This window comes from Amblyraja radiata, chromosome 35 (genome assembly GCF_010909765.2).
Source record: "Amblyraja radiata isolate CabotCenter1 chromosome 35, sAmbRad1.1.pri, whole genome shotgun sequence".
Taxonomy (NCBI): Eukaryota; Metazoa; Chordata; class Chondrichthyes; order Rajiformes; family Rajidae; genus Amblyraja; species Amblyraja radiata.
Window position 1 is genome coordinate 11,344,003 of NC_045990.1, and position 23,499 is coordinate 11,367,501.

The following is a 23,499-nucleotide window of genomic DNA, read 5'->3' on the forward strand; positions in this document are numbered from 1 at the left end:
GGGATTTTTAAAACCTACCACAGTGGCTGTCTCAAAAAGGCTGGCAGCATCATCAAGGACCCACACCATCCTGGCCACACACTCATCTCCCCACTGCCTTCAGATAGAAGGTACAGGAGCCTGAAATCTGCAACATCCAGGTTCAGGAATAGCTGCTTCCCCACAGCCATCAGGCTATTAAACTCAACTTCAAACAAACTATGAACTATAACAGCCTATTGCACTTTATATGTTTATTTATGTGTGTGTATATATATTCAATGGTATATGGACACACTGATCTGTTCTGTATTTATGCCTACTATGTTCTGTTGTGCTGAAGCAAAGCAAGAATTTCATTGTCCTATCTGGGACACATGACAATAAACTCTCTTGAACTTGAACTTGAATTGAACATTTTCCAATTTTGCATATCCCCCAATTAAACCAACAGCCCCTCCTTCCTCGCCCCTCCTCCCCTGTGCCCTCCCCACACTCCCATCTATTTCTCATCCTCCTCATTCTACTCTCCTCCCTCTAGATCTGCAATTCCAAACTCTTCAATCTTGTCTCACACAGACTACTAAAGGGCGGCTCGGTGGCAGAGTTGCTGCCCTACAGCGCCAGAGACCCGGGTTTGATCCTGACCACGGGTGCTGTCTGTACGTTCTCCTTGTGACTGCGAGGGTTTTCTCCAGGTGCTCCGGTTTCCTTCTATATTCCAAAGACATGCAGGCTTGTCGGTTAATCGGCCTCGGTATAATAGTCCTTAGTGTGCTGTATAGGGTGATCGGTGGGCCGAAGGGCCTGTTTCCACACTGTATCTCTAAACTAAACAATCTTTGGCCTTTCTTCCAACCACTCACCACCTCCCTTACCAGTATCCACCTATTACGTATCACATTTTGTCCTGCCTCTGCCCTCTCCCAGCTTTCTTTCCCCCTCTCTTCCCCTACAATTAGTTTGAAAAAAGGTTCTGACCCGAAACGTCACCTATCCGTGTTCTCCGGAGATGCCGCCGGACCCGCTGAGATACTTCAGCACTTTGTGTCCTTTGCAAGGGGTTCCCTCCTGCTTTATGCAAAACAGGCTACGGATGTAGTGACCAAAGTCGGTGGGGGCGCTGCGAGTCGGCTGCCCTGCCAGCAGCGTGTTCGTTATTTCAACTTTTCTTAGTTTTTTTTGCTGTGTCCAAATGTTAGTTTAGGTGTCTCTTGGTGTCTTGTGTGGGGTGGGGGGGGGGGGGGGGAACTCGGGAACCGCTTTCGGTCGCCTCCTTGCCGGAGGTCGCCAGAGAGGAGTGCTCCTATCGCTGGCCTGGTGACTTTGGCATCTTGGGGCTGTGGTCTGCGGAGCCTCTAGCCGCGGGCGTGGCGTGGACTTAACATCCGGAGTCTGGGATCCCTTGTCGGGGATCGCCGGCGAAGAGCTCTGACCGGCGGCCTGCGGCCTATAACATCCTGAAGCCGAGGTCTCCGGTAGGAAAGTGCCGAGTCGGGCACTCCAAGCGTGTTCGACTGTCCCGACATCAGAGGTTTGATCATCCCGACAAGAGGGCCTGTACATCCGGCCGTCCGTAGCGGCGACTACGGAGGGTTCATGGCCCCGACCACGGATGAACAAAGGAGGACTGACTGAATTTTGTTGCCATCCACTACAGTGAAGAATGCTGTGGTGGATGTTTGTGTTAAATTCTATTGTGTATTGTGTGTTTTTAAGTGTATCGCTGCTGGCAAATTCATTTCACTGCACCTTCGGGTGCATGTGACGAATAAAATTGACTTTGATTTTGACTTTGACTTTGACAAAGGCCAGGATTTGAATATGGGAAACAAAAGTGAAAGTACAAACTATCGTCTGACAAGGTTTCCCGTTTCCTTTATTGATTTGGTTTGTGGTACATTATGAGCAATGTTTATATGTCAGAACAGCGTCAGACTTTCCTGACTGGCTTGGTGGGGTATCAGGTGTGATCAAAGCATTTACAATCAGACCATCATTAATACAGCACAGTGCAGGGGTCCACGCCGACTGCATGGTGAAGGGGGATTGAGGGGCAGGGGACTGCTCAGGGTTCAGACGGCTGGTCGCTGGAGATGGCAAGAGTCTAGACTACTGGGAGGCAGGGGTAGAATCCAGACTGCTGAGTACTGGGCCCTGTGTTGAGATTATTGGATTCTGTGTTTAAATTTGAGGGCACCGCATTTAAATAGTTAGGTTAGACACAAAATGCTGGAGTAACTCAGCGGGTCAGACAGCATCTCTGGAGAAAAGGAATAAGGGGACGTTTCGAGTCTGTAGAACGTCCTGACCCGAAACGTCACCTATTCCTTTTCTCCAGAGATGCTGTCTGACCCGCTGAGCCAATCCCGCTTTTTGTGTCTATCTCTGGTTTAAACCAGCATCTGTAGTTCCTTCCCACACATGCTGCATTTAGACTGCTAGTACAGGGTATTCCACTTAGACAGTGGGGTACTGTGTTTAGATAGGTGTTATTGACTTTAGATGTGTGGGTAGTGGCTGCTGCTTGCTCGGACGTGGATCTGGATTCAAGTTGTATTTAGATTGTTGGGTGCGACATTTGGGTCATTGGGAACCATGTGTGGTGTTCAGTTGGTTGGGTACTGTGTGTAGATGGTTGGGTACTGTGTGTAGATGGTTGGGTACTGTGTTCAGATGGTTGGGTGCTGTGTGTAGATGGTTGGGTACTGTGTTCAGATGGTTGGGTACTGTGTTCAGATGGTTGGGTGCTGTGTTTAGATGGTTGGGTACTGTGTTTAGATGGTTGGGTACTGTGTGTGGTTGGTTGGGTACTGTGTGTAGATGGTTGGGTACTGTGTGTAGATGGTTGGGTACTGTGTGTAGATGGTTGGGTACTGTGTGTAGATGGTTGGGTACTGTGTGCAGATGGTTGGGTACTGTGTGTAGATGGCTGGGTACTGTGTGCAGATGGTTGGGTACTGTGTGTAGATGGTTGGGTACTGTGTTCAGATGGTTGGGTACTGTGTTTAGATGGTTGGGTACTGTGTTTAGATGGTTGGGTAGTTTAGATGGTTGGGTACTGTGTTTAGATGGTTGGGTACTGTGTTTAGATGGTTGGGTACTGTGTGTAGATGGTTGGGTACTGTGTGTAGATGGTTGGGTACTGTGTGTAGATGGTTGGGCACTATGCGTGTTGTTTAGATTGCAGCGGACTGCTTGTGGCGTTTATATTGTTGGGGGCAGTTTAGGTTATGAATACCGCATTTAAATTTCGGGTAATGCAATTAAATAGTTGTGTACTGCATTTAGATTGGTGGGAGCTGCATTTAGATTGTTGGGGGCTGTGTTTAGATTGCTGGGGGCTGTGTTTAGATTGCTGGGGACCGCGTTTATAATGCTGGGGACATGTTTTGTTTAGAATCAAGCCATCAGCTGCCGTTATCCAGGGTTTACTGCTCAGATTTAGTGCGGATCGGAGGCTTGATCTTTTCAACGGCCTCGAGCAGGGACTGGTGGTCAACTTTATCTCCAAATTCCTTCTCCCGGTGTTCCAGGAGGATGCCCTGTTGGGACAAACGGCAGCGGCTCAGCACACGGGAGCTAATAACCGACACGTCGGCAGCTCATCTACATCACTACCTCCCCCTACTCTGGCCACCTCCCCTTAAACTCTCCCCATAGTCTCAGCCCCACACCAACCCCCTCCAGTTACACCCCCCCCCCCTTCCCCATCCGTAAAACATCACCTCCCATCGCAAATCACCCTCACACAAACCCACCCCTCACTCCTTATTCCTCTGCACCCTCCTGCTAGCCCTTTCCAAGACTGGGACAGTGGTGCTCAATCCTGGCCTTGGTGCTGTCTGTGTGGAGTTTGCACGTTTGCACGGTAAAAGCGCGGGTTTCCTCCCACATCCCAAAGATGTGCGGGTTTGTAGGTTATTTGGCCCCCTGTAAATTGTCCCCAGTGTGTAGGTGAGTGAGAGCATTGGGGAGGAGGGGGGCGTTGGGGAAAGTGAAGTGGGTCAGCATGAAAATGGTTGTTTGTGGAGAGAGTGAGGGGGGGGGGGGGGAGAGGGAGGGAGGAATAAACACAGAGAGAGCAAACATACACAGAGTGGGAGATGGTTATGGAAACACGAATGAGCAGAGAAGAGTGTGCACAGAGCAATTGAAAAAAGAGTGAGAGAGAGAGAGATAGAAAGAGAGAAAGAGAAAAAAGAGGAAAGAGAAAAAGAGAGGGAGAGAAAGAGAGAGAGTGAAAGAGAAAGAGAGAAAGACAGAGATAGAGAGGGGGAGAGGGCGAGAGAGAGAGAGAGAGAGCACAATGAGAGACAGTGATCATAGAGGAATGAGTAAGCCACAGACAGAAGGCAATTGTGCACACACAGGGAGCAAACAGCCAGTGACAGGGGCCCATCAGTGCCACGTTGATGCCGTCACACTACCCCATCTGCTGGCATGAGGGCTGTATCCCATGCCGTGTCTATTTCAAGCATCTGTCTAAATGAATCTTACACACAATAACTATCTGATTCCATCGCCTCCCCCGGCAGTGAGTTCCAGATATCAACCACTCCAGTGAGTGGGAGACCTCTCCCTTTAGATCCACGTTAAACCCCCAGCTTTCACCCCAAGCATTTGCACTCTTGTTTGTGACACCACCACCATGGGAAAAAGATGCTGACTGATCACCCTATGTATGTTATGTATGTGTAAGAAGGAACTGCAGATGCTGCTTTAAACTGAATATAGACACTAAAAGCTGGAGTAACTCAGCGGGTAGCAGACAGCATCTCCAGAGAGAAGGAATGGGTGACGTATTGGATCTGGTCCATTCTTCAGTAGGAGACTCGGGGGAGAGGGAAAGGAGAGATGTCGACGGTGATGGAGAGATACTTGGAATAAATTAATGAAAGATTTGCAAGATAGTAACGATGATCAAAGCTAGACTTGTCCCTACTAGCTCCACGTCCCACAACTCCTGACCCCAACGCCCACCAAAAACCACTCTGCCCCAGCTCCCTACCTGATCCCTAGCTCCGATGACGTACACTCCTCCAAGGATGAAGCCTTCTCCGGCCGTGTTCCCGGTGAAGCCCTCACGCCAGGCTCGGATGAAGTTTTTCCAAACCCCCAGGCGGGCAAACCCCATGAGCCCCAGCGTCCGCTGCTTGGGCCCGTAGAAGCGCTTCTACAAATGGAGCAACGCACAGTGTGAGGGGTACGGAGAAGTGGGGACACATCACCCTCACCCAGCTCCCTGCCGGACTCAAGGGTCATCCTCTGGATGAAGGAATGGGCAATGAGGAAGCACGGCACAGTGATAGACCATTAGGAACAGCGGGAAGTCTTCCAGCTCTGTTTGATGACTCTGCCCGCATCTTGTTGACCTTCTTGCCCGACGTAAACGTCCTACATATTCACCCGGCCCTTTATCCCCTGCTATCCAGAGACAGAAGGAAATCTATTTCCTTGCGGCACGCGATAGAGTTGCCGCCTTACAGCGCCAGAGGCCCGGGTTCAATCCCGACTTTGGGCGCTGTCGGCGTGGAGTTTGCACGCCCCCCACCCCCGTGATCGCATGCTCCGGCTTCCTCCCACGCTCCAAAGGCATGAATTTGTACGCTAACTGGATTGTGTAAAAATATATATATATATACTGGGGCAAACCCCTATATCCCGTGACTCCTACCCATGGCTGCCGAGGATTCGCATAGCAAGAGTGGCCCAACCACTAGGAGGCGCTGCAGGCCCTTAATAAGCAGGGAGTGGCTGTAGACGTGGGATAACATGAAACTAATGTGATCAGGTGATCGATGGGTTGGCATGGACTCAATGGGACGAAGGGCCTGCTTCCATGCTCTATCACTAAACTCTAAAGGAAGTAATTTCTTTATGACCGAATAATTCCAGAACCAGGGGCCACACAGTCTTAGAATAAAGGGGAGATCATTTAAGACTGAGGTGAGAAAAAAACTTTTTCACCCAGAAGGGGTGAAGACAGTAGGCAGTGGAGGCCAAGTCACTGGATGGATTTAGGAGAGAGTTAACTAGAGCTCCAGGGGGCTAGTGGAGTTGAGGGATATGGGGAGAAGGCAGGCACGGGTTATTGATTGGGGACGATCAGCCATGATCACAATAAATGGCGGTGCTGGCTCGAAGGGCCGAATAGCCTCCTCCTGCACCTATTTTCTATGTTCTATGCAGCTTATCTTTCTTGACTCTGTCTGTGTGCAGTTTTGGCAAAAGATAAAGGATGCCCATTATCAATAAGGATTTTCCGTCTGCATAACCTCGGGAATGCCATACAATTCATAGAAAACATCAAAACATAGAAAATAGGTGCAGGAGTAGGCCATTCGGCCCATCGAGCCTGCACCGCCATTCAATACGATCATGGCTGTTCATCCAACTCAGTATCCTGTACCTGCCTTCTCTCCATACCCCCTGATCCCTTTAGCCACAAGGGCCACATCTAACTCCTCTCTCCACAACTGATGGAGCCGAGCTTAGTCCTCTGGAAATGCATGGGTGTAAATTGATACTCAACATTAAATGTCAATTGATCTGTGGTTCTGTGAACCCCCCCCCCCCCCCCCCCCCCACCCCCCACCCCCATCCCCTCTCCCCATCTTGCATCCCAACACTCACACTAAGGGGCAGTGGCTGGAGATCAAAATGCATACAATCAGGCCCCCATTATCTCTACCCCACCCCTCAACTCTACTGTTCAATCCAAAGATTATTCATTGGATCCTGTAACATAAAATCAGCAGTAACGTGGCTGGAAAAGTGGGCTGTCATAAAACTAATGTGTACGGGTGATCGATAGCTGGCGTGCTCTCAGTGGGCCTATAGACAATAGACAATAGGTGCAGGAGTAGGCCATTTGGCCCTTCGAGCCAGCACCGCCATTCAATGTGATCATGGCTGTTCATCCCCAATCAGTACCCCGTTCCTGCCTTCTCCCCATATCCCCTGGCTGACTCCGCTATTTTTAAGAGCCCTATCCAGCTCTCTCTTGAAAGCATCCAGAGAACCGGCCTCCACCGCCCTCTGAGGCAGAGAATTCCACACTCACCACTCTCTGTGAGAAAAAGTGTTTCCTCGTCTCCGTTCTAAATGGCTTACTCCTTATTCTTAAACTGTGGCCCCTGGTTCTGGACTCCCCCAACATCGGGAACATGTTTCCTGCCTCTAGTGTGTCCAAGCCCTTAACAATCTCATATGTTTCAATGAGAATCCCCCTCATCCTTCTAAACGCCGAAGTGTCTGTTTCCATGCTCTATCTCTAAACTCTATAAATAAAACAATTTCTTTATGGCTAAATGGGCGGCTCGGTGGCTCAGCGGTAGAGTTGCTGCCTCACAACGCCGAAGGGTTCCATGCTGACTACAGGCGCTGTCTGTACGGGGATTGTATGTTCTCCCTGTGGCCGTGTGGGTTTTCTCCAGGTGCTCCAGTTTCCTCCCACACTCCAAAGACGTGTAGGTTAATTGGCTTCTGTAAAATTATAAATTGTCCCTTGTGTGTGTGTGTGTGTGTAGGATAGTGCTAGCGTGCGGGGATCGCTGGTCGGCGCGGACTCGGGTCGGTTTCCGTGCTGTATGTCTAAACTAAACTAATGTGTGAGTGATCAATGGTCGGTACGGACTTGATGGGCTGAAGGGCCTGTCCCCGTGCTGCATCTTGAAGACTAAAAGATAAATTGAAAAAAAAAAGATCGGAACTTCCAAGTGCTTCCACATCAGGTACCAGATACATACATTGACATCTAGAAAGATTTCTCCTTTGAAATAGGGCCGGAATTCCTTCACTTCATGGTTGATGTTTTCTTTGATGACTGCGTAAAGAGGGATGCCCATCTCGTCGAGCTGGGGTTTCAGAGAGGAGATGCCGGCAGCCTCCTGCAGGAAGCAACAACACAACAACTATCAGCCTGAGCTGTAAGAGGAGTCGCAAGGCTGGAATGGTCAACCCATAGCATAGGCCAACAGCTAGAGTAATTGCCAGCACTCAGTGAACCACTGCAAATGTGGGAACAGGAATAAAATTGATTTGAATAGAAAACATGTAATTGTATAGAAAAAAAGAATAGGTGACATTTTGGGTTAGGCCCCTTCTTCAGATTGAAAGTAGAGTCATAGGTCTCGACCCGAAACATCGCCTATTCCTTTTCTCCAGAGATGCTGCCTGGCCCACTGAGTTACTCCAGCATGTTGTGTCTATCTTCATCTGTTGTCTGAAGAAGGGTCTCAACCCTGAAATGTCACCCATTCCTTCTATCCAGAGATGCTGCCTGTCCCGCTGAGTTACTCCAGCATTTTGTGTCCATATGTCGTTCCTTCTTACACATCGAATAGTCTGTGGAATTCTCTGCCTCAGAGGGCGTTGGAGGCAGGTTCTCTGGATGCTTTCAAGAGAGAGCTAGATAGAGCTCTTAAAGATAGCGGAGTCAGGGGATATGGGGAGAAGGCAGGAACGGGGTACTGATTGGGGATGATCAGCCATGATCACAATGAATGGCGGTGCTGGGTCAAAGGGCCGAATGGCCTCCTCCTGCACCTATTGTCTATTGTCTAATAGAATTGAACAGTACAGCACAAGAACAACAATGTTTCTGCTGAACTTGATGCCAAGTTAAACTGATCTCATCTGCCTGTAATGTTTAAGAAGGAACTGCAGATGCTGGAACAATCGAAGGTAGACAAAAATGCTGGAGAAACTCAGCGGGTGAGGCAGCATCTATGGAGCGAAGGAATGGGTGATGTTTCGGGTCGAGACCCTTCTTCAGACTGATGAGGGGATGGGAGGGGGGGGGGGCGGGAAGAAGAAAGGAAGGGGCGGAGAAAGTGGGCTGTGTGAGAGCTGGGAAGGGGAGGGGAAAGAGGGAGAAAGCAGGGACTACCTGAAATTGGAGAAGTCAATGTTCATACCACTGGTGTGTAAACTACCCAAGCGAAATATGAGATGCTGCTCCTCCAATTTGCGGTGGGACTCACTCTGGCCATGGAGGAGGCCCAGGACAGAAAGGTCCGATTTGGAATGGGAGGGGGAGTTGAAGTGCTGAGCCACCAGGAGATCAGGTTGGTTATTGCGAACTGAGCGGAGGTGTTGGGCGAAGCCTACGCTTGGTCTCACCGATATAGAGCTGCCTGCACATGATCCAGATCCCTCTGTTCCCTGAACTTCCTAGTGGCTATCTAAAAACCTCTTTAGTGCCACTATTGTATCTGCCTTCACCACCAGCCTTGGCAATGCGTTCAGGCCCCCGCCACTCTGGGTAAAAATACTTGTCCCACATATCGCCATTAAACTCTCCCCCTCTCACCTTATCGCTGCGCCCTCTAGTGGTGGACATTTCCACGGACAAAACAAGGTTCTGATTGTCAACCCTCTGATCCAGGCAGCATTCTGGTAACCCTCCTCTCCAAAGCCACAACATCTTCCCAGTGATGGGGCGATCAGAACTGCACACAATACTCGCATCCACTCCCTACGCACTAGAAAGGGTGGCACGGTGGTGCAGCGGTAGAGTTGCTGCCTTCCCGCGCCAGAGACCCGGGTTCAATTCTGACCCCAGGTGCTGTCTGCGTGGAGTTTGCACGTTTTCCCTGTGACCGTGTAGGTTTTCTCCGGGTGCTTCAGTTTCCTCGCACGCCCCAAAGACGTGCAGGTTTGTAGGTTAATTGACTTCTGTAAATTGCCCCGTGTGTAGGATGGAACTGGTGCGTGAACTGACCAGCGATGTTTCATAATTAATGTTTAATAATTAATATTTTATGTGTAATTTAAGCCGATAAGGTTAGGCTGCATTTGGGGTATTGCTTGCAGTTCTGGTTGCTACAGTAATGTCATAAACGATAGGAGCAGAATTAGGCCATTCGGCCCATCAATACTCTCTCTCCCTCCTAACCCCATTCTCCTGCCTTCTCCCCATAACCCCTGAGATTCTGTCCCATTTTGTTTGGTAAACTAACATCTGCAGTTCCTTGTTTTTTCTCAGACATTAAAAGTGTGCAGAGATAACAGAGGTGCCATGTGTGTAGGAAGGAACTGCAGATGCTGGTTATGCCAAAGTTAGGCACAAAGTGCTGGAGTAACTCAGCAGGACAGGCAGCATCTTTGGAGAGAAGGAACAGGTGACGTTTCGGGTCGAGACCTCTGTTCAGACGCAGGACCCGAAACATCACCTGTTCCTTTTCTCCAATGATGATGCTTGGCCCGCTGAGTTACTCCAGCATTGTGTATCTATCTATAACATATTGTCATGGCCAGAGAGCTAACAGGAACCAAAGAGCAGGGAGCAATTGATCTTATTCCAGTTGGCAAGGGGCAATAAATTATGTGGCACAGGAAGTGGTAGTTGGGATGCAAAGCTTTCTCATGACTATGTGTGCCTGGAGAATTAAGCAATACACTCATTATATACTTAGTTTAGCTTAGTTTAGTGATACAGCGCGGAAACAGGCCCTTTGGCCCACCGAGTCCGCACCGACCGCACATTAACACTATCCTACACACACTAGGGACAATTTTACGCATACACTCAGCCAACTAACTTACAAACATGTTCCACCAGGGGCGCTGCATGATTGGCAGCCCCGCCAACAGTCTGTCTGTCTCATTTTTAATGTGTGTTAAAAGTTTGTGTAAATGTTCTCTGGTTTGTTTATGTGGGGGGAGGGGGAGAAACTTTTTCTTCAGTTTCTTACCCTTGCCGGAGATGTGATTCTTTTCCGGATCGCATCTCCGGTCACTCTGCGGCCTACCATCGATGGAGCTGGAGGCCTCCTCGGACCGAAGATAGGCACAACTCAGTGGGACATACTGGCTCATAGTCTAGGGAGAGGCTAGTCGGGAGCTCAGACGACGCAGAGGTTCGACCAGCCCTGACCCGGGGTCCGATCACCGGCGCGGGTGGAGCTGACTTACCCCCGATGCAGGAGCTGATGCGGAGGGCCCAAACGCCGCCGGTTACGGGAATCAAGATCGTCCCGTCAACGGAAGGCTCGAAGCCCCCAACAAAGAAGGGAGGAGATTGGACTTTTTTTCGCCTTCCATCACAGTGAGGAATGTGGAGGAGTCACTGTGGTGGATCTTTATGTTAAAATGTATTTTGTGTGTTCTGTTGCTTTTTATTGTGTGACTGTATGGCAAATAAAATTCCTCTAAAGTTGCAAAACATACTTGGCCAATAAAGTATGATTGTGATTGAATGTGATTGTCTTTGGAGTGTGGGAGGAAGTCAGAGAATACCCACGTGGTCAAGGGGAGAATATACAAACTCCGTACAGACAGCACCCGTAGTCAGGATCGAACCTGGGTCTCTGGCGCTGTAAGCGTCCGTAAGGCAGCAACTCTACCGCTGCGATACTATAAACACACACAAAATCCAACAGTTCACTCCATACCTCCCGACACAAGAATCATCCCGGTCTTCGAACCACCATTATTACTGCTCCATTACTTTGCCACAAGTCGCTTGCTTTAAATGTAAGTCCCCCTAGAAACATAGAAACATATTAAATTAAAACAGGCACAAAAATCTGGAGTAACTCAGCACGTCAGACGGCATCTCTGGAGAAAAGGAATAGGTGAAGTTTTGGGTCTTCAGAGTGAGATCTATATCAATGTATGAAATCTATATCAGTCTGAAGAAGGGTTTCAGCCCGAAACGTTGCCCATTTCCTTCGCTCCATAGATGCTGCCGCACCCGCTGAGTTTCTCCAGCATTTTTGTCTACCATCTATATCATTGAATTGGGTGAGAATGTACATAGCGAGATTAGTAAGTTTGCAGATGATACAAAAGTGGGTAGTATGGCAATTGTGAAGATGGTTGCGGCAGGATCATGATCGATTGGCCAGGTGGGCTGAGGAATGGTTGATGGAATGTGACAGGGAAATGTGAGGTGTTGTATTTTGGAAAGTCCCTACACAGTGAATGGCAGGGCTCTGGGGAGTGTCGTAGAGCAGAGGGGTGCAGGAGTGCTGGTACGTGGCTTCTTGAAGGTGGCATCACAGGTAGATGGTCAAAATGGCTTATGGCACTTTGGCCTTCATCAGTCAGAGTATTGAGTATAGAAGTTGGGAAGACATGTTGGCGAATGCAGGCAAGTGGGAGCAGTGTAGATGGGACATGCTGGTTGGCTTGGGCAAGTTGGGCCGAAGGGCCTCTTTCCACGCTATTTGACTAAAAGAGAGGGAAATAATTTGGTAAGGGAAGCTGAAGACCAATAACCCCCAGTCCCCTAATCAAGAATTTGTCTTTCTCTGCCTTAAAAACATCCATCAACTTGGCCTCCACAGTCACCAGTAGCAATAAATTCCACAGATTCACCACCTTCTGACTAAATACATTCTAAGCCAGGGCTGAGAATATCAAACCAGCAAGCTCCTTTGCAAAATGATAAACTACAGATAGAATATTGTGCATGGGTCAGTCCACTACACTCAAAACCTCCGGCCTCCGGCCCCTGGGCCGAATGCGGCCCGTAACCCAAAATCATCCGACCCGTCAAGCTCTGTCTGTACCGCATCCTGCGCAAAGCCTCCGGCACGGCCTCGCACCTTCTGTGAACACGTCTAAGAAAGAACTGCAGATGCTGGAAAAATCGAAGGTAGACAAAAATGCTGGAGAAACTCAGCGGGTGAGACATGCAAGGATTGCATGAGGCTGCCTCACCCGCTGAGTTTCTCCAGCATTCTTGTCTACCTTCTGTGAACAGGTGATTTGATGCCTGCCATCCGGGGCGGGATCCGTGTGTACACGTGACAGATGTGGCTCGCCATCCCACTCACAGATATGCGTCCCGGCCCCTATGCAGAACAAGGTAGCCCACCCCTGCTCTAAAGGAACTGTATTGTGTAGGGAGTGGATGGGAAAGTGGACTAACAGAGAACTAGTGTGAATGGGTGAGCGAAGGCCGGTGTGGACTCAGTGGGCCGAAGGGCCTGTTTCCAATATGGGTCTTCACCCGAAACGTCACCTATCCCTGTTCTCCAGAGACGCTGCCTGTCCCGCTGAGTTTTGTGTCCATCTGTGGGAAATTCCCACTGTGTCAACGAAAATATTGTACAAAATGAGAAGCCGCCATCTCCTTACAAACTGATCCACAATGACAATTACCTAAAAGGACACAAAGTGCTGGAGTAACTCAGTGGGTCAAGCAGCGTCTTTGGAGAACAGGGATAGGTGACGTTTCAGGTCGGGACCTCTCTGAGGTTGACAATGACCTAGTTTAGCTCTTGGCAGGAAGCAGTTTAAGCCACACACAGAATAATCCACAGTTTCCAAAATTAACTGTCCACACATAATCAGTGAACAACCTCGGGTTTAAATCCCTTGACAAACTATGCGTGCCTACGCACATACCTATCAACGGTTGCTAGGCTTAAATCTTCCCACCACAAACAAACAAACAAACAGGCCAATTGTTGCTAGGATCAATTCTCCTCACACGGGCTGGTGTCCAATGTTAACTTTCCTCACGAACAACAGTCTCCTGTTACCCTGCTTGACTGATCAAACATGCACTTGTAGGATCTACTGAATCCCACGACAGAGAACAAACGCCACTGAGCTGAGCCAGACACCCTGTGTCACGTTAATTCCACAAGGCCCTTTTACCTACATTCTTAGTTCGTCTGACCTTGGAATTGTTACTGAGCTGTTACTGAGTGTAAGAAAGGACTACAGATGCTGGTTTAAATCGAAGGGAGACACAAAATACTGGAGTAACTCAGCGGGACAGGCAACATCGCTGGAGAGACGGAACGGGCGACGTTTCGGGTTGAGACCCTTCTTCACACCGAGCTCCTGTGGCTGGGCCTTGTGGTGAGGCTGCTGGCTGGTTGCCAGCGGCGACAGACTCGATGCAGGCTGCGTGAGGGCGTCACACTGGTCTGCTGGATCCTGGTATCATTTGCATCAGATAACATATTCACAGGAGACAAAGAACAGCGCAGTTCCACAGAAGCGATGGTGATGAGATACTGAGAACGAAGGGAGTGGGGGTGAGGGGGAGTGGGGGTGAGGGGGAGGGTCGCTGAGAACAAGCGGAGGCATCCTGGTCATGTACAAAAGGAGGTGCAGGACAAAACATGGCAGATAATAGGTGGGGAGTGGGTAGTTTGACAGCCAGATGGTTGGACAAAGGGCCAGAGTTGACAAAACAGGAGGTGCGAGACAAGAGGATTGACGAGTTGCGAATTGTGAAGGAAGGAACTGCAGTCGCTGGTTTAAATCGAAGGTAGACACAAAATGCTGGAGTCACACAGCGGGACAGGCAGCATCTATGGAGAGAAGGAATGGGTGACGTTTGAGGTCGAGACCCTTCTTCAGACCGAACTGTGCGGATTGTGAAGCCAGATGATGTAACGTAGGTCGTGGTGGGGGGGTGGGGGGGGGGCTGTGGAGAAATAGGTGAGCACAGATGGGGCTCAGGAGAGGTGGGGAGGAAATAGCAATTCTCCTACTTTGGGCAACTCCCTTTCTCTGTATATCAGAAAGGAGCCATTTCTGCCACACCTCATCCATTTGTAATAATGACTCAGCCTTTCTCATTGTGCGGGGGTATGATCAACACCCAGCAGGTCAGGCTCTGCCAATGTGGCCGCACGCAACAATGAAGCCAGGGCCAAACACGGGCAAATGATGGCAGCTTAGATGGGGCATCTACGATGGCATGGATGACTTGGACCAAAGGGCCTGTTTCCGTTTATCTCGCCCAAACCACACCGTCAACTCATCGGACCAATCTCAGAAACACCCGCCAACTGTCAGCCCTTCACTTTCTGCCATTCAGTTCATTTGGATTCCAATTTGACCATCTCTTTTGGATTACAAAAAGAAGAAAAAAATGGTGGGTACACTTAGCTGGTCAAGCAGCATTCATGGGCGGGGCAACAACGTTAATGCTTCTGGTTGACACAAGGAACTACAGATGCTGGCATCTGGCAGGGAACACATAGTGCTGGAGTAACTCAACGGGTCAGGCAGCATCTCTGGAGGACATGGATAGGTGACGATTTGGGTTGGGACCCTTCTTCAGAACAACTGGGGCTGACAGCTGGATAGAGGTGGGGTTAATCAAAGTCTGTCTCTTTAGCTCCATTTTGTCACCTTTGGTCACCCTTTCACCTCTCTGCCAAACAATAGCCCCCTCACCCATTCCACCTATTACTTGCCAGACTTTGTCTCTCATCCACCTCACAATGCCAGCTTTCTCCCCCGACTACAAGCAGCCTGAAGAAGGGTCCCGACCAGAAACATCACCTATCCATGTTCTCCAGAGATGCTGCCTGACCCACTGAGTTCATAAGTGATAGGAGCAGAATTAGGCCATTCGGCCCATCAAGTCTGCTCTGTCATCCAATCTATCTTCCCCTCTTACCCCCATTCTCCTGCCTTCTCCCCATAATGCTGACACCAATATTAATCAAGAATCTATCTATCTCTGCCTTACATTGACTTGGCCTCCACAGCCTTCCGTGGAGTTACTCCAGCGCTTTCTGCTCTGTGAAAAATGCCAGCATCTGCAGTTCCTTGTGTATATCTGAAAGCCTGACTTTGTTTCTCTCTCCACGAATGCTACCTGACATGCCAAGCGTTCCCACCATTTTTCCGTTTTTGCAATCCTAGGGAGATGGTCAAACTGGATCCAAAATTAACTGGGTGGCAAAAGGTAAAGGCCAACAGCTGGTGGGTATTTCTGTGTCAGGAAGGCTGTTCAAAGTGGCCTTCCGCAGGGCTTTGCCCTTTAACTTCAGATCAATGATTTACTTCCAAGTGGAGGGAGGATGGTTAAAAAATTGTCCGCGAGGTCAATCTCCGGATAAGGGGGCACTGTGGGAGAGCTACTCCCTTGCAGTACTAAGGACCAGGGTTCGATCCCATCTGTACGGAGTTCGTACATTCTCCCGCGTGGGTTTTCTCCGAGATCTTTGGTTTCCTCCCACACTCCAAAGACGCACAGGTTTATAGGTTGAATGCCTTGGCATTAATGTGAAATTGTCACTAGTGTGTGTAAGATATAGTCTTAGTGTCATTGGTGAGTGTGGCCAAAGGGCCTATTTCTGCATTGTATCTCCAAACTAAAAACTAAACTGCAGTGGAAAAACTGGAACAGCACACTGTACTCAATGTTTAGCCTAACCAGTTTTTTTCAATTGCAACACGATTTAGGGGGCGGCACAGTGGGGTAGCTGCAAAGCTGCTGCCTCACAGCGCCAGTGACCCGGGTTCAATTCTGACCTTAAGTTCTCCCTGTGACCACATACGTTTCCTCCTGGTGCTCCTGATTCCTCTCACATTCCAAAGACGTGCAGGTTTGCAGGTTAATTGGCCCTCTGTAAAATGCCCCCAGTGTGTGTAGGGAGTGGATGAGAAAGTGGGATAACATAGAACTAGTGTGATTAGAAATGGTGTAATGATGGTCGACATGGACTGATTCCATGCTGCACTTCTGAACCTATACTCAGCACCCCGAACAATAAAGACAAGGGTGCCATGTGCCTTCCTTATCACCTTGTCTACTTGTTCAGTCTAATTTACAGATACAGCGTGGAAACAGTCCCTTCGGCCCACCGAGCCCGCACAGGCCAGCGATCCCCGCACACTAACACTATCCTACACACACTAGGGACAATTTACAATTCCTACCAAAAGCCAATTAATCTCCAAACCTAATGTCCTTGGAGTGTGGGAGGACACCAGAGTACCTGGAAAAAATCCCACGCGGCCAGGGGGAGAATGTACAAACTCTGTACAGACAGTAACCTTAGTCAGGATCGAACCTGGATCTTTGGAGCTGTAAAGGCAGCAACTCTACCCATTGCGCATGGTGCTGCCCAACTTTATCTTAGAACAATAACAAAGTTATGTGACAGCTTCAGACCTCCACCTAAGATTCCTCTGTACATCAACAATCCTAAAGGTTCTACAATTTACTGTACTTTCTTTTATTTGATTTCCCAAAGTGCAATACCTCACACTTGTCTGGATTACACTCTATCTGCCTTCATTTACTGTCCCATCTGTAAGGTAACGACTCCAATGGTGCTGCAGATCATTGCTCCTCCAATTACAATGAGTGCCAGCCCACACACACACACACGCACACATGCACAGTGGCCACAGGGAAAACTTGCAAACTCCACACAGACACCTTATGTGCAACTGTAAAGTACAGTTAATATTTCTCAGTGTCTACTCTTGAATCTTCATACTGAGGCGAAAATCCACAAACAATTGAGAGGTGAAGAGCACTTCAGTGCTGGGGCACCATGTAGGGTCTGACCCATAATGGCGTAGGAGGGAATTAAACCAGCAGATGCTGGTTTAAACCGAAGATAAACACAAAAAACTGGAGTAACTTAGCGGGTCAGGCAGCATCTCTGGAGAAAAAAAATGGATGAACCTTCTTCAGACTGAGTCAGGGGAAGGAAACGAGAGATACAGACGGTGATGGAGGTGTAGACAGATGAATGAAAGATAAGCAAAAAAGTAAAAGATGATAAAGGAAACAGGCCATGGTTAGCTGTGATCTAGGTGAAAATGAGTTACAGACAACGAGACTCAACAAGACGACTATGATGTGTAGGAAGGAACTGCAGATGCTGGTTTACACCAAAGATAGACCGAAAATGCCAGAGTAACTCAGCAGGGACAGGCAGCATCTCTGGGTAAAAGGAATAGGTAACATAGGTGTCGGCTTGTACTCGCTAGAATTTAGAAGTTTGAGGGGGGATCTTATAGAAACTTACATAATTCTTAAGGGGTTGGACAGGCTGGATGCAGGAAGATTGTTCCCGATGTTGGGGAAGTCCAGAACAAGGGGTCATAGTTTAAGGATAAGGGGGAAATCCTTTAGGACCGAGATGAGAAAAACATTTTTCACACAGCGAGTGGAATTCTCTGCCACAGAAGGTAGTTGACGCTAGTTCATTGGCTATATTTAAGAGGGAGTTAGATGTGGCCCTTGTGGCTAAAGGGATCAGGGGGTATGGAGAGAAGGCAGGTACAGGATACTGAGTTGGATGATCAGCCATGATCATATTGAATGGCGGTGCAGGCTCGAAGGGCCGAATGGCCCACTCCTGCACCTATTGTCTATGTTTCTATGTTTGTGTTGAGACCCTTGTTCAGACACTGTGAGAACTATGAAGCTAGTACAGTGGACTCTGTGATGAGGAAGGGTGCATTGTGATCTGAACATTACACTTGCCTTGATCCAGGGTCCTCAGATCGGTTGCCGACAGGTAGCTTAACGTGGCAGACTCGGGCTTGGGCATCAGGAGGTCAGTGTTTGCCAGGAAGACGCCAGCGATTGCAGCTCCCAGGGCCCCGAGGCCCATCGTCCACATGGTCATCTGCAAATCCACGGGACACACGGAGACTTCAACACCAGCAGCCAGGGCCAGGGCGGTTTAAATTCACTAAAATATACCGCAACCCTCTATGGAGGCAAAACTTTATTCCCTCTCTCACAGCCCTGCTTTCTCCTTCTTCCATGAGTCACCGCTCTCTATCTCTCTCTCTCTCTTTCTTTCTCTCTCTCTCCCTCCACTGCTCCTTCTCTCTCTCCAGTCACCACTCTCTCCCTCACGCTATCTCTGTGTGGACACTGAGTCCCTCTCACCGCCCCCCCCTCCCTCTGCACATATCACACCACTTGCTCTCTGAAGATACCGCTCATTCTCCCTCTCAAGCCACTGCACACTCTCTATCCATGGACACCACTCCCTCTCATCCTCCCCTGGATATTGCTTGCTCTCTCTCCATCGAATCTCCGCGTTCTCTCTTGCTCTCGACCCTGCCCCCCCCCCCCCCCCTCTTTTTTGACTGCTCACTGGCTTCTCTCTCACATAGAAACATAGAAATTAGGTGCCTTTGAGCCTGCACCGCCATTCAATATGATCATGGCTGATCATCCAACTCAGTATCCTGTACCTGCCTTCTCTCCATACCCTCTGATCCCTTTAGCCACAAGGGCCACATCTAACTCCCTCTTAAATATAGCCAATGAACTGGCCTCAACTACCCTCTGTGTCAGAGAGTTCCAGAGATTCACCACTCTCTGTGTGAAAAAAGTTCTTCTCATCTCGGTTTTAAAGGATTTCCCCCTTATACTTAAGCTGTGACCCCTTGTCCTGGACTTCCCCAACATCGGGAACAATCTTCCTGCATCTAGCCTGTCCAACCCCTTAAGAATTTTGTAAGTTTCTATAAGATCCCCTCTCAATCTCCTAAATTCTAGAGAGTACAAACCAAGTCTATCCAGTCTTTCTTCATAAGACAGTCCTGACATCCCAGGAATCAGTCTGGTGAACCTTCTCTGCACTCCCTCTATGGTAATAATGTCCTTCCTCAGATTTGGAGACCAAAACTGTACGCAATACTCCAGGTGTGGTCTCACCAAGACCCTGTACAACTGCAGTAGAACCTCCCTGCTCCTATACTCAAATCCTTTTGCTATGAAAGCTAACATACCATTCGCTTTCTTCACTGCCTGCTGCACCTGCATGCCCACTTTCAATGACTGGTGAACCATGACACCCAGGTCTCGCTGCATCTCCCCTTTTCCTAATCGGCCACGAGACACCACCCTCTCTGGATACGTCTGTCTCTGTCTGTCCGTCTGTCTGTCAGTCTTTCTCTGTCTGTCTCTCTCTCTCTGTCTCTCTCTGCCTCTCTCTCTGCCTCTCTCTGTCTCTCTCTGCCTCTCTCTCTCTCTCTCTCTCTCTGCCTCTCTCTGCCTCTCTCTCTCTCTCTCTCTCTGCCTCACTCTCTCGCAGGAGAATGGGGTTGAGAGGGATAGATCAGGCATGATTCAATAGGCTGGAGAGAAAAATGTCTCCTAAATCTGTGCACCAGACTCGTCACTTTCAGGGAACTGTTCATCTGTACTAAATTTCTTTGCTTTCCAACGCTCTTCAGGGCTCGAGTATTTATTGTGCAAGTCCTGCTCCGGTTTGCCCAACCAAAATGCAGCACCTCGCACTTGGCAGACTTCAATTCCATTTGCCATTCATTCCCCTTAGCCCACCTTCCCAACTGATCTAGATATTGTTGTCAACTGAGGTATCCTTCCTCACTGTCCACTACAGCAGAGAACGTGAGCTCGCTGTTCATATGTTATAGGAGCAGAATGAGGCGTTGGAAAGCAAAGAAATTTAGTACCGGAGCACAATTCCCTGAAAGTGGCGAGTCTGGTGCACAGATTTAGGAGACATTTTTCACTCAGATGTAGTCCAGCTTGGTGGACATAAGGTGGGCTTAAATGCCTATTTTAAGTTGTATAGCTCTGGCATAATGGACACCACTTTCTCCCTACCCTTTCAAAAGAGGTACTGTTCTCTTTCTCGCACACAACACAGCACACTCTCTTGTACACCTGGTGCTCTCTCTGCTTCCACCTTCTCCTCTGTCTTCCCACTTTATCTCATTCACCCCTTCTCTCTCCACCCAGTTCCCACCCCGTAGTTCTCTCTTCCATTCTCTCTCCCCTTTTCTTAGCCCTCCCCCTGTATCTCTCTCTACCATACTATTTCCCCCTCCCTCTCTCCATCCCATTTCTCTCTCCCCTCTCCTCTCCCTCCTTCCCGATAACTATCCCCATTTCTCTTTCATTCTACCCCCATAACTCTCACCCTCCCCTTCTCCCCCACCTCTCGCCCTCCCTTTCTCCCCCCTTCTCTCTCACGCTGCCCCCTCCCTCTTCCCCCTGCTCTATTCCCTTTTCCTTCCCCAGATCCCCGTTTCTCCTCCTCCCCTCCCTTCCTGTCCCTCCCCCCATCCTCTCCACCATTCCCCTCCCCCCACTTCTTTCTCCCCTTTCCTTTTCTCTTCCCTCCCCGTCCCCCCTTTTCCCTCTCTCCCTCCCCCTCACCCACCAGCTTCTGCCCTCCCCCCACTTCCCCGTTCTCTATCCCATTCCATATCAGACCGCTTTTTTCGCTCTCCCCCTCACGCTTTCTTCTCCCTCTACCTTCCCCACCCCTTCCCTTCCAACTTATTTCCTTTTCTCTTCCCCCTTCCCCCCTCTCTTTCCCTCCTTTTCTCCCCTCCCTCCCCCTGCCCATTTTCTCTTATTCACCCCTTTCTCTCCGTTTCTCTACCCCTTCCCTCTACATCTTTCACCCCTCTGCCCCTTTTTAAAAATGTCTATCCCCTTCTCTCTCTCCCTCCCTCCATCCCGTTCTTTCTCTCCCTCTCTCCACCCCCTTCTCTCTCTCCGTCTCTACCCTCCATTCTCTCGCTGTCTCAATCTCCTTTTCTCTCTTCCTCTAATCCCCTATTTCTCTTTATATGAAAAAACCCTCTCTCCCTTTCGAAATTCCCTTTTGCTGTTTCTGACCAACCTTCTCTCTCCCTCTCTCTATCCCTTTCCTCCTCTGCCCTGATTCTCCATTTCCTTCTGCCCTCTTTTCATTCTCTAACGCATTCTCTATCCCTTTCCTCCTCTGCCCTGGTTTTCCCTTTCCCTCAGCCCTCTTTTTGTTCTCTCTGCTTCTCTCTCTCTCCCTGCCTCAATCCCCTTCTCTCTCTCACCGTCTCGACCCTCTTTTCTCTCGCAGTTCAATCCCATTTTCCCTCTCCCTCTGCCCTCCTTTTCCCATTTAACCCATTCTCTCTCTCTCTCTTTCTCTCCCCTGATTTTCCCTCCACCCTCTCTTTGCTCCCGAGCCCCCCATGCACACCTCCCTCCCCGCCCCGGATCCTCTCCTCACCTCACCCTGAGCCGCAGTCTCAGCCGCATTGACCCGCTAGCACCAAACTGGTCCAAAGGTGAGAGGAGGCGAGGTGGGCGGGACCTTCTATGGACCGCCAGCCAATGGAGGCTGAGAGATTGTGACAGACAGATCCCCCAGCCTATCCAGACCGGAGATAGATGACAGGCGGCTGCAGCGACCAATAGCGGGGCCGATCGAGGGAAGGAGGCGGGTCTTCACTCCAGTCGACAACCAATCGGTGTGGCGGGAGGGAGAGGCGGGATAATATCGACGGCCAATTGTAGCGGAGGGTGTGTGACAGGCAGGCGCAACAGCCAATGGCAGCGGAGGGGGTGTGACAGGCAGGCGCAACAGCCAATGGCAGGGAGTACAGCGAGTGGCAGGAGCGGCTGCCAATAGGGGGCGAGGGGCTGAGAGAGAGGCGGGTCCAAGTGCAGCCAATAGGAGCCAAGTACGGGCCGGGGGGGGCGGGACATATTGGGGCAGAGGCAACAATGGTCTATTGTGGCCGAGGCAGAGTGACCCGTTGTCCCACATGTTCCTGTTAAACCTCACCTTAAAACACTTCTCCAACTTTTCCCCTCCCGGGCTTTAACAACACCTCTACCTTTCCCCACTCACCTTAAAAACAAAAACACCTCCACCTTTAAATACAAACACCTCCACCTTTCCCCCACTCACCTTTAAAAAAACACGAATGGTAGATGTGGGACTCGAACCCACGCCCCCCCATTGTCAACAACATAGAGAGAGTACAGGGGAGATTTACTAGAATGTTGCCTGGGTTTCAGCAACTAAGTTACAGAGAAAGGTTGAACAAGTTAGGTCTTTATTCTTTGGAGCGCAGAAGGTTAAGGGGGGACTTGATAGAGGTCTTTAAAATGATGAGAGGGATAGACAGAGTTGACGTGGATAAGCTTTTCCCACTGAGAGTACGGAAGAGTCAAACAAGGGGACATGACTTGAGAATTAAGGGACAGAAGTTTAGGGGTAACATGAGGGGAAACTTCTTTACTCAGAGAGTGGTGGCTGTGTGGAATGAGCTTCCAGTGAAGGTGGTGGAGGCAGGTTCGTTTTTATCATTTAAAAATAAATTGGATAGTTATATGGACGGGAAAGGAATGGAGGGTTATGGTCTGAGCGCAGGTATATGGGACTAGGGGAGAATACGTGTTCGGCACGGACTGGAAGGGTCGAGATGGCCTGTTTCCGTGCTGTAATTGTTATATGGTTATATTATATGGTTATATGATTCATAGTCCGGGCGCCTCAGACCGCTCGGCCACGCTACGTACTCTCCCAATGAGTACAGCCACGAGGTGATGGATGAGGTGATAATGACCAGCAAGAGGGGAGCGCACCTGCTGCTGTTGAGTCCTCTGGAGGTGTCGTGGGCCTATCAACGATAGCACCTGATGAGTGATGACCCCAATGAGGTCTTTACCTCTACCCCCACTCAATACATTAAGAAGGTGCCAATTATAGTAGGGATTGTAATATCATGTCCTATATAAGCTCAACTTAACATTTCTCGATGGAGAAGATGGTAGAGGCTGAGAAAGCTAAGGCAGCAGCCGGTCAGAAGAAGGGTCTCGACCCTTCTCTCCAGAGATGCTGCGTGTCTCGCTGAGTTACTCCAGCATTTTGAATCTGCCGTTACAGCGTCAGCGTCCGGAGTTTGCATTGTTTTCCCCCGTGACCTGTGTAGGTCTCTTCCGGGCACATATGCATTACCAGCTGATCCAGCCTCATTTTCCATCATCATCCAAAATTCCTTACTCTTAGCTCTGACAGGGAC

At 49.5% G+C, this 23,499-nt stretch overlaps 1 protein-coding gene across 5 annotated transcripts; it reads right to left on the minus strand.

Moving 5' to 3' along the window:
- Window positions 1-1,834: 1,834 nt before the first annotated feature.
- Window positions 1,835-21,772, minus strand: prxl2a (peroxiredoxin like 2A). 5 transcript variants are annotated; one of them, XR_004416901.1, is made up of 7 exons: window positions 21,704-21,761; window positions 18,194-18,338; window positions 11,379-11,470; window positions 7,731-7,871; window positions 4,991-5,155; window positions 3,147-3,524; window positions 1,835-3,002 (listed from the first exon to the last, which is right to left on the minus strand). XR_004416901.1 is itself a non-coding variant. In XM_033050713.1 (6 exons), the coding sequence occupies exons 1-6, from the start codon at window positions 21,725-21,727 to the stop codon at window positions 3,411-3,413; spliced, it is 681 nt and encodes a 226-aa protein (XP_032906604.1). In that variant the 5' UTR covers window positions 21,728-21,761; the 3' UTR covers window positions 1,835-3,410. The 5 variants fall into 5 exon arrangements, 4 of the variants coding, with proteins under 4 accessions (XP_032906604.1, XP_032906607.1, XP_032906605.1 ...); XM_033050713.1 differs by having other exon boundaries at window positions 1,835-3,524; XM_033050714.1 differs by having other exon boundaries at window positions 1,841-3,524; window positions 21,699-21,772.
- Window positions 21,773-23,499: the final 1,727 nt, after the last annotated feature.